The sequence below is a fragment of the Clupea harengus genome, chromosome 7 (genome assembly GCF_900700415.2).
Source record: "Clupea harengus chromosome 7, Ch_v2.0.2, whole genome shotgun sequence".
Lineage (NCBI taxonomy): Eukaryota > Metazoa > Chordata > Actinopteri > Clupeiformes > Clupeidae > Clupea > Clupea harengus.
In genome coordinates, this window is record NC_045158.1 from 23,229,063 (window position 1) to 23,240,076 (window position 11,014).

Sequence of the window (11,014 nt, forward strand, 5' to 3'; positions counted from 1 at the left end):
GTGTGTGTGTGTGTGTGTGTGTGTGCAGAAGTGTTTTAACTGAAGATGAGCCTATAGGGATGGATGACTGATTCTCCTCCTCCATTGCTCTCCAAGTCTACATCCTTCTCTGCTAGCTCTCGCTCTCTCTCTCTCTATATATATATACATGTATATATATATATATCACTCTCTCTATATCTCTTACTCTCTCTCTCTCTCCACTCAATGTCTCTCCCTTTGTGCTTCTCTCTTCCCTCACCCTATATGTTATCTCTCTCTCTCTCTGTCTGTTTCTCCTTCTCCCTCTCTCCCCATCTCTCTCCTCACACGTCTCCTTCTCTCCCACACACAGGGACGCAACACAGACCTCACTGCTGAGCCCCTGCACACGTCAGTCAGACACTGGCCTTACACACCAACACATCTGAACACGCACACGTCAGTCAGACACTACCCTTACACACCAACACATCTGAACACGCACACGTCAGTCAGACACTACCCTTACACACCAACACATCTGAACACGCACACGTCAGTCAGACACTGGCCTTACACACCAACACATCTGAACACGCACACGTCAGTCAGACACTACCCTTACACACCAACACATCTGAACACGCACACGTCAGTCAGACACTGGCCTTACACACCAACACATCTCAACACGCACACGTCAGTCAGACACTACCCTTACACACCAACACATCTGAACACGCACACGTCAGTCAGACACTGGCCTTACACACCAACACATCTGAACACGCACACGTCAGTCAGACACTACCCTTACACACCAACACATCTGAACACGCACACGTCAGTCAGACACTACCCTTACACACCAACACATCTGAACACGCACACGTCAGTCAGACACTGGCCTTACACACCAACACATCTGAACACGCACACGTCAGTCAGACACTACCCTTACACACCAACACATCTGAACACGCACACGTCAGTCAGACACTACCCTTACACACCAACACATCTGAACACGCACACGTCAGTCAGACACTACCCTTACACACCAACACATCTGAACACGCACACGTCAGTCAGACACTACCCTTACACACCAACACATCTGAACACGCACACGTCAGTCAGACACTACCCTTACACACCAACACATCTGAACACGCACACGTCAGTCAGACACTGGCCTTACACACCAACACATCTGAACACGCACACGTCAGTCAGACACTACCCTTACACACCAACACATCTCTGGACTGAACATGCACACGTCAGTCAGACACTACCCTTACACACCAACACATCTGAACACGCACACTTCAGTCAGACACTACCCTTACACACCAACACATCTGAACACGCACACGTCAGTCAGACACTGGCCTTACACACCAACACATCTGAACACGCACACGTCAGTCAGACACTACCCTTACACACCAACACATCTGAACACGCACACGTCAGTCAGACACTACCCTTACACACCAACACATCTCTGGACTGAACATGCACACGTCAGTCACATCAAACGCAACAGGAAACAACTTCATACTTACACAAAAGCACCCACAAAAACACCAACAGAGAGAGAGGGAGAGAAGGAGAGACAGAGAGTGAGAGAGGAAGAGAAAGAGAGGTAGAGAGAGAGGGAGAGATAGACAGAGAGACAGAGAGAGAGAGAGAAAAAGGGAGAAAGGTCTTTCCTGCTAATCCTGACTGGAGACTGCTTCAATAAAACATTGCAGCTCCTCTACGCGTTACATCATCACTAAGCCCACATGAATAAAGCATTGGCACTCCCCTCTTCTAGCTGTATAGCAACACACTTATACCCACACACACACACACACACCACAACCATACACACCCACAAACATGCGCATTTACACACACACACAGATCAGATCATTTAAATCTGCACTAATGAATATACACAGAAACATAAAATCACAACCACACACACACACTTGCAGATAGAGAAGATGAACTGTTGTCCAGTACATGCCTTGCTGTGAGGTATAGGCTGCTGATGTATGCTAATAGTGTAACATCTGGTAATGTTAAGATGAGCTGATGCACACCAGGCACATCCTCTGAGCATCATCACAAACACACACACACACACACACACACACACACACACACACAGACAGACAGAGACAGAGAGGGGGGGGGGGGGGGGGGTAGAGGGAGAGAGGTGAAGGAAGAGCAGTCATAACAGCAGCCAATAGATGATCCATAACGAATGAATAATGAATGAATTAAGTAATTCTCCTGTGTGTTTGTGTGTGTGGGTGTGTGTGTGTGTTACATATGATGTGTGTATATGATGTGTGTTATGTATGTGTTACATGTCTGTTATGTGTGTGTTACATGTCTGTTATGTGTGTGTGTGTGTGAGTGAGTGCGAGTGCAAGTGTGTGTGCGTGTGCGTGTGCGTGTGCGTGTGCGTGTGTGTGTGTGTGTGTGTGTGTGTGTGTGAGAGCATGCTGACTGGCCTCTCCCCTCTGCTCTGAGTGAGCAGAGTACTTCCTGTAAAGCCGTGGCAATGCTTCCCAACACCAACGCTGACATGACATCAGCCTCGGGTGACCTCATGCATAATTAAGACCCTTCCTCCTGTCTCTCTCTCTCTCTCTCACACACACACACACACACACACACACACACACACACACACACACACACACACACACACACACACACACACACACACACACACACATAGCATCCCACACAGCAGTGAACTCACCAGCATGTCTAGGACCTGACATGTATTCAGCATGAATCTGGTGTGGATCTGAGAGATGTGAGTGGGACAGCATGGCAGTCTAACCCAGACCCCACCAGTCTCAGTCTAACCCAGACCCCACCAGTCTCAGTGCTCATGCAGTCTAACAAAGAGCCCATCGCCCCCAGAGCTCCAGAGGAAAGCAGCACTCCCAGGGGAGCTGCTGCCTCTCTTACTCTCACCAGTCCTGCCTTATGGTGGGGGCAGGAAAACCTATGGGAGTACCATACCTCTGTCTCAGACACACACACAAACACAGAACCTCTCTCTCACACACGCACACACACACACACATAACCTCTCTCTCACCCACACACACACAAATACACACACACACACACACACACACACACACACACACACACACACACACACACACACACAGAACCTCTATATCAAGCACACACACATAGAACCTCTCTCTTTCTCTCTCACACACACACACAAACACACACACACAGAACCTCTATATCAAGCACACACACACAGAACCTCTCTCTTTCTCTCTCACACACACACACAAACACTGACACACAGAACCTCTATATCAAGCACACACACATAGAACCTCTCTCCCTCCCTCTCACACGCACACACACAGAGACTGTTGATCTCTCTCTCCATCACACACGCACACACCCACAAACAAACATACACACAGGCTGTCTCTCTCTCTCTTTCTCTCTCTGTCATGCACACACACTCACTCAGTCTCTTCCACACACACACTCAGACACTCTGTTACACAGGAGCATACACTCCTTTCCTCACTTTTTCCTCCTCTCAGAGTAAAACATAAATAATCAACGAGCTGCAGCTAAAAAAGGCAACAAACACACAGACACACACACACACACCCAGACACCATTCCCAAAAGTATGCCCACTAAGGTATCCCCTATGATAAGAATTGGAGTCACTATCCCAAGGGGCTCTGTTGGTGTGGGTCGCGCACACGGGAAATGCAGGCATAGCAGAAACGTTAACCTTGAGCTAACTGGCCCCACAAACGCGCACGACTTGTGGGCTTTAGGGTTATGCTTTCAGACTCTCGACTGGAAATACCACTAGCTGTCACCAGTGTCATTTGATAGGCGTAATACACAAACAACGTTACACTTCACTTTGATAAACACGCATATCAGCTAAGAGAATACTAAGCTTAAAAAGCCAATAATAGTTACACTATATGCTAATACAGACTAGTTATCATCAGCCCTATGCACGTAGGTCAAGACTGAAGATCCAAATTAGTCTATAGACCTATAGGCAAGCGGAGTGCATTTTTCATTGCTGAGGATTCGGTCGGGAAACTATAGGCTTACTGCCGTACTAGTTTTCTCACTGTGACAACCGACGGTCATCCAACTGAACAAACACGCTGCGCCGACACTCAAGAGGGGAAGACACTCTCGTAAACAGCACCTGCATTGCGGACAGCGCACTACAGCGTCGGCTGCCCCTGCCCACACCATCAATCCAGCAGTTCCCAAGGAATAAACAAGATCAACAAGATGCTATTTAGCGATAGGCAACTAACAAAAGACCAACGCTGGCAACAGTATGCCCCGTAGATGTCAACAAACCTTTCACAGAAAATCAAAACATAACGTTGGGAAAAAAGTGTACCTGGCGGTGGACACCACCAGTTCGTAGAGGACGTGCAGGGTGACCATTAGATAAATAGACTGTTAACTCAATACTACAATGGGGACCAGTTAGCCACTTTCACAAGGGTATGACAGTGACAACAAATGTGACACCCAGTGATATCTATTCCGTTGTCTATACAAAAAGTCTTTCAATTACAGTATTATTATTACAAGCCAGAAGGCTATGGAGGGGTTGTCTTTCCAGAATATTACCATAGGATGCTCACATTAGTTTTAAGGTCTAAGGCCTAGCGCTACTCCTAAACATTCTGGAGAACGGAGAGTTGGCTAACGTTACAACCTAACGTAATGAAAATGTCCAATAACGTTAACTGACTAGTGTAAACAATCAGGAGGACGTATCGCATGCTTGCAGACACGACATCACTGGCGGACACAAATCAGCTATTCCGGAGTGTATTGTTTTTCTTCGTACACCAGAGGTTTTACTAGAATACAACTGCACACTACTGTTACAATGTAACGTTATTCATGATGAGGAGCAGGTGCAATGGAAAGGATGACTCAATTGCCACCCGGATAGGTAGCTAGCGAGGGTTTTACATTGCCTGCACACTTACCTTACAATGTCACAGAAGGGACAAACTTGAGATCAGACGCTGTTTATACTGTGTGGTGGGTCCTTTCTGGCATATTAGTTCGTGTGTTCAAATGTGCAGCGCAGGCTGCTTGATGCGTCTCTTGGTCGGTAGGGAAGGCGGTCGGTTCTGTCATCTCCCTGAGATACAAGACAAAATAAAGCGATGCATCATGGGAAACCTAAGCCAATCATGAGCAGCAAACGGGCACTGAATGGCCATTTTGTACGCCCATAAAATGGTTCATATTTTGAGATTAAAAACTATATGAATGTTCATGTGAACGTTTAACTACCCAGGATTTACTTTTAACTGAAAATATAAAATCCAGATGAAACCGGCAAAGTAGCCTACCTCTGCAGCTAAGCAGCAGCATCTAGCCTACAACAAAGTGTCACCATAGAAACCATTTCAGAGTTTTTTCGCCCGTTTAAGTGCTACATAACACTCGTATTACGCCCTCTATCGACACCATATGACAAAACAGAAAAAGATTAAATGTACCCTTCAGTGTCACCCCAAACTCTAATTCCACATAGCTGGTGAGAGATTAACAACATGACATATCAGGGCAGATGTCATATAGCCTGCCCTGTTCCATGATATTATGGCCCATATCGTTCTTCCTTCATTAGCCTACATGTCACTGGTTAATCTGAAAGTCTATATTTCCAACGTGCTTTTACAGAGATCTGTGTTTATCTATAAAATATACCGGAATCACCCCTATTGTAAGCCTAACATTTATTTTAAGATGACTGTAGGGCATGTGTGTGCTGATATCCAGGCTGTAAGGCTTCTGAACCAGCAGCACTGACCCACTGAACAATCGCCATCACCATGTACATTCTGCTCCCCCACTCATACAACTACACTTACTACCTACTTGCTACATATATACATATTATTTAATTTTATATTCCTCACTCCTTCATCCTGTAAACTTCTGCTAGCCCTTCATTTACATTTTAAATTGTTGTACTATGTCATATGTTATATGTTACTATGTTATATGTTATTTTTTTATTATCTTGTATTGCCTGTCTACTGCGTAAGTGTTGCCTTCCAGGTCATAAGAATTTCACTGCTCTGATGACGCTGCGTTTTTGGTGCATGTGACAATAAACACTTTGACTTTGACTTTGATATCTGACTTTTCACCTCAGGCGCTTCTGGAAGACTGTGATGGACTGTGAAAGACAGCACATGGAGTGAGTGAGGTAACCTGCTGAGAGTGGGCCATGTCACCAAGTGCTGAAACATCATCATGTGCAAACGGGCAAACACATGTTCATTTATGGGGTGGGGGGGCTTGGACCATAGGAAAGACTATATGCAATATGCTATTTATTACACAACAGTATAGTAATAATTATAAGATGGTCAAAATGTCTTGAGGGTAAAAAGATGAAAGAAAGTTGAAACAGAGAGATTAGGGGATCTAATCTTAGGTGGAGAGTCTAGAGACAAGAACTGAGAATAACATGTTGCTCTGGTGTTGTAGTTCACCCTGTAGAAAAAGTCTTTGATCTGATGGCGTAATAGTGACATAGTGAGTCATAAAACACCTGTCATACTGAACTACTTATTCTGACCGCTAGGTGCCACTGTTTACAATGACATTGCTGCGTTGTTGAACTCTGGTGTATTTATAACTGGCTTTGTGTGAGGTATCATGACAGATTACTAGTAAAATGTCGAGAATAGACTTGTCTGCCATTCCTGCCCTTTTTTTTATCAGTGTTTCCTGCCTGTCTGTGTGTCACAATAAAAAGCCTATGGCCAAAAGGAAACAACTGAACATCAACAGACAAACAATATTCAGATATTCACCATCTGCACAAAACAACCTGTACATACTGTATAATAATAATTATACATATCATTATGCATTACTTTTTTGTTACTATTAAAATTCTGAATTTTAAAATATTCGTTTTGGACGAAAGCAACTGCTAAATGCAAAACCATAACAATAATCACCAGTACATAACCATATTTAATGCCCAAAGCAATAATCACCAGTACATAACCATATTTAATGCCCAAAGCAATAATCACCAGTACATAACCATATTTAATGCCCAGAGCAATAATCACCAATATATATCTATGTTGTTAAACTTAGGTAGCTATTGAGACTTCCGGCCCCACTGGTGCACAATCTGTGGCTGCCCCATGATGTGGTGTTGTAATGTGAGGGCGACCATGCCGGGCCCAGGGATGTGGTCCACTAAACCAAATGGTGCACCGTGGCACTGAAGAGCTCTGCAAAGGTCCCTGACTGTCCAGTGATGAGGGACTCCTGACTGTCCAGTGATGAGAGACTCCTGACTGCCTGGTGATGAGGGACTCCTGACTGTCCAGTGATGAGGGACTCCTGAGTGTCCAGTGATGAGGGACTCCTGAGTGTCTGGTGATGAGGTGCTCCTGACTGTCCAGACAGGGATCTGCTGGACAGAGGCAACAAACGAGTGCAGAAGGCTTTATCAGGGGCAAACTCAGGTGGTCTGAGATTGAAAAGGCAGAAGTAAAAAGGGCATCTCATGTATTCAGAGAGGCAAACTAAATTGCACATTTTACAGTATCCAAGTGGCCTAAATGAAGGGCCCTTTAAATCGAACAGCAAAACCCTTCAGCAAAACGCATTCCCCATTTTTTTCTGTTGTTTGTTAACTGTATTGTACTGTATTCAGTTGTATTTTGTCGTTGTGAAAAATGTATTATTATTCCTCGGCTATAGGTGGCAGTGTTGCCACATCCTGTCGATTACCGCTGCGGTATGAAAGGAGCGAAAAAAGGACCTGATCAGATAAACAGAGTTATGCTCAAAACGTTAGTTAGCTGGCGAGCTACACAACAGATTTATCATCGTCACCCTTTCTTTAACTGCTGAATCTAAACTTCATAGCTTGAAATCTTCATCCGTAAACGCTGGGGTGTGCAGAAGTCGATGAACTGTTACCATACAACCAGAGATACAACTTCTTAGCTAACGTTAGTTACAGTAAGTTAGGTTAGCACCATTGCAAGCTAGCTAGCAATGAAGGACACGCTGGATCTTCTTCATAGGCTCAGTGCTCACCCTGATTCGCGCTGCTGGTATGTGGCCTGGAACGCGAAGGGTACACTGCTTGCTTCATGCGGCGGTGACCGAGCCATCCGCATATGGGGTAAAGAAGGTAAGGGACATAATGTTACTGTTTCAAATCTAGCAGAAGCTTAGCTTCCGGTGGCTGTCAGTAAACTTAAACGCAGCGACATAACATGTAACCCAAACATTCCAAGTGACAGTGCTTATCGCTGTCTGTCATTGAGTAATTATATAGTGACGTTATGGCATAACTAAGCATCACATATATTAAGCAGTACAGAAATGTGTAGTCAAATAGTGATCGGTTGTTTTGTAAATGTTCTGCATGCGTTACTCTTCATGTAGGCGAGTCGTGGGAATGTAAGTGTGTGCTGTCAGACGGTCATCAGCGCACAGTTCGAAAGGTGGCTTGGTCACCGTGCGGGAACTACCTGGCCTCGGCGAGCTTCGATGCCACAACATCTATCTGGAAGAGGAAAGACGACGACTTTGAGGTAGGACATGTTTGCTTTGATCACAATAGGTCATCAAAGCTCGGTTGACATTTTTATGATGGGGAAATAGGAATCCAACTTACTCTTCAAAGGATCGACCCTGATCCAGAACCATGCCGTATCTGGGCCAGTGCTGGGCCGAAGCCCATGCGTGACTTTCTGATACTGTGTGATCCTCAGTGTCTGACGGTGTTGGAGGGGCATGAGAATGAGGTGAAGTGTGTTGCCTGGTCCCCATCTGGCAACCTGCTGGCCACCTGCAGCAGAGACAAGACTGTGTGGGTCTGGGAAGGTAACTACAAATAAGTTAACCTGATCTGACTGTGTGGTTCTGGGAAGGTAACTACCAATCATTTAACCTGATCTGACAGTGATGTTGCCATAACTTCAAATCATTTAACCTGATCTGACTGGGATGGTTTCATAACTGCAAATCATTTAACCTGATCTGACTGTGATGTTGCCATAACTTCAAATAATTTAACCTTATCTAATTGTGATGTTGCCATATCTATAAATCATATAATTGTAATTGTGCTGATCTTTTGTAACTGTAAGACAATGTGTGGAGTGATGATCATAATCAGTTTTTTTTTTTTTCTTCTCCCCTCAGTGGACGAGGAGGATGAGTACGAGTGTGTGAGTGTGGTGAACTCCCACACACAGGATGTGAAACACGTGGCCTGGCACCCCACAATGGAGGTAGGCTATAGCTGCAGCTACGGCTAAAGATAGCAGGCTATGGCTTTGATGAGTTTGATACCAATACCTCAACTCCCTAAAACAAACGCAATGATGATGATGAGAAAGGAAGAGCTAAACTATACTGATTTAAGGGTGATCTCTCATCTGAGTAAATGTTCTACCCCCAGCTCCTGGCCTCTGCGAGCTATGACAACAAGGTGTGTATTCATAAGGAGGAGGACGATGACTGGGAGTGCCGGGCCACTCTGGAGGGCCACACGTCCACTGTCTGGAGCGTGACCTTTGACCCCACCGGCCAGCGGCTGGCTTCCTGCAGCGACGACCGCACCGTGAAGATCTGGAAGGAGAGTCAGCCAGAAGGTGAGGCGCCGATACCAATGACTACAGACACCATGGTCACATGCCCTTCCATTACGTAGAATTGAAGCTAAAATTGGAGTCAAAACAAGAGCTGGCATATGGTTACAAAAAGCAGACAGCTTGGCATCACGCCAAGGGGGATCTCTATGGTTACACAATGACTAATACACATAATTAGCGTTAATCCAAAAGGAATGGTAGATGTTTTGTTGTCAAACTGGCCTCCCCTCACACCCCTCACACCCGAGCCATGACCATGCTGTTCCATTACGTAGAAGTGATGCCGCTCTCTCGGTAGGTGAGTGGAGAGATGGTACTGTTGGTGGCATTAGAGGGAATGTGATGGCAGACACACACGCCAACATGAGACTGACTGATTACTTCTCTCCCTTCCCTCTTCAGAAGGCAGCTCTTCAGATGTATCCTGGAAATGCGTGTGTACCCTCTCTGGATTCCACGGGCGGACAGTCTACGACGTTGCATGGTGGGTACCTTTGGCTTTTCCCCCGGGACTGCGGCGCGAGTTTGTTTACGTCACTAGGTACTCAGTGGAGCTGGAGCAGTGCAGCTGTCTCAGGCCTTAGATTCTGTAAAGCCCCCTGTGACATTAGCAAATGAATGAATAAATAAAATTGAATCTGCAGTGCTACAATGCAGTCTCTAGATAAAGTGATCCACTGTACACCATCTAACCCCATCTGTCCCGCCCCCCGTGCAGGTGTCGGCTGACGAGTGCCCTGGCTACCGCCTGCGGTGACGACGGTGTGCGCGTGTTTAAGGAGGACGCGACCTCTGACCCCGAGCAGCCCATCTTCTCCATGAGCGCGCACGTGCCTAAAGCCCACAACCAGGACGTCAACTGCGTGGCCTGGAACCCCAAGGTGGCGGGGCTGCTGGCGTCCTGCAGCGACGACGGGGACATCTGCCTCTGGAGCTACAAATCAGAGGACTGAGATGTGATTGACAGGCTGGAGGACCAATGAACTGCACTGAATGTGAGCCTTGCAGGCTGAGTCTCGAGTGTAGACATGCGTTGGATGGGCCAGTGAAGGGTCAAGCCATCAACACGTTTAACATGAAATTCAGCTGAGGGTGTAAATACTTGTTTCAGAAGAATTTGCCAAGTCTTGTGTAGTATTTTAACTATGCCTCACCGTTAGATCATAAGACAAGTATGTAACACACAATTCACCTCACCCGTAGCTTTATCTAAATGCATTTCTTAAGGGGGCCGTTTTACGATCATGATGAAAAAGCCTTTCCGTGTTGTGCTTTTCCCACTGATATTGATTTTTCACGTGATGTCTAAAAATGTGTTCATTAAAATAAGAAACTAGTCAAGGT

General features: G+C 45.8%; 2 protein-coding genes across 2 annotated transcripts in view; one reads left to right on the plus strand and one right to left on the minus strand.

Annotated features, from left to right (window-relative positions):
- Positions 1–5,220, minus strand: part of ccdc92 (coiled-coil domain containing 92) — a 17,645-nt gene extending 12,425 nt beyond the window's left edge. The window contains exon 1 of the mRNA XM_031569866.2: positions 5,000–5,220. The gene's annotated coding sequence lies outside the window, so the exon portion shown is untranslated. The remainder of the gene's footprint in view (positions 1–4,999) is intronic.
- Positions 5,221–7,791: 2,571 nt separating this feature from the next.
- ciao1 (cytosolic iron-sulfur assembly component 1) lies at positions 7,792–11,005 on the plus strand. The gene is made up of 7 exons (XM_012821099.3): positions 7,792–8,199; positions 8,457–8,605; positions 8,786–8,897; positions 9,219–9,307; positions 9,478–9,670; positions 10,073–10,154; positions 10,389–11,005. Exons 1-7 carry the CDS (start codon positions 8,061–8,063, stop codon positions 10,621–10,623), a joined length of 999 nt encoding a protein of 332 aa, XP_012676553.1. The 5' UTR covers positions 7,792–8,060; the 3' UTR covers positions 10,624–11,005.
- Positions 11,006–11,014: the final 9 nt, after the last annotated feature.

Excerpts from the sequence above, each read along its gene's own strand:
- ciao1 (XM_012821099.3), top strand. The coding sequence starts at position 8,061 with ATGAAGGACACGCTGGATCTTCTTCATAGGCTCAGTGCTCACCCTGAT. Across the intron at positions 8,606-8,785 it reads GGAAAGACGACGACTTTGAG|TGTCTGACGGTGTTGGAGGG; the intron begins GTAGGACATGTT and ends TGTGATCCTCAG. Across the intron at positions 9,671-10,072 it reads GAAGGAGAGTCAGCCAGAAG|AAGGCAGCTCTTCAGATGTA; the intron begins GTGAGGCGCCGA and ends TTCCCTCTTCAG.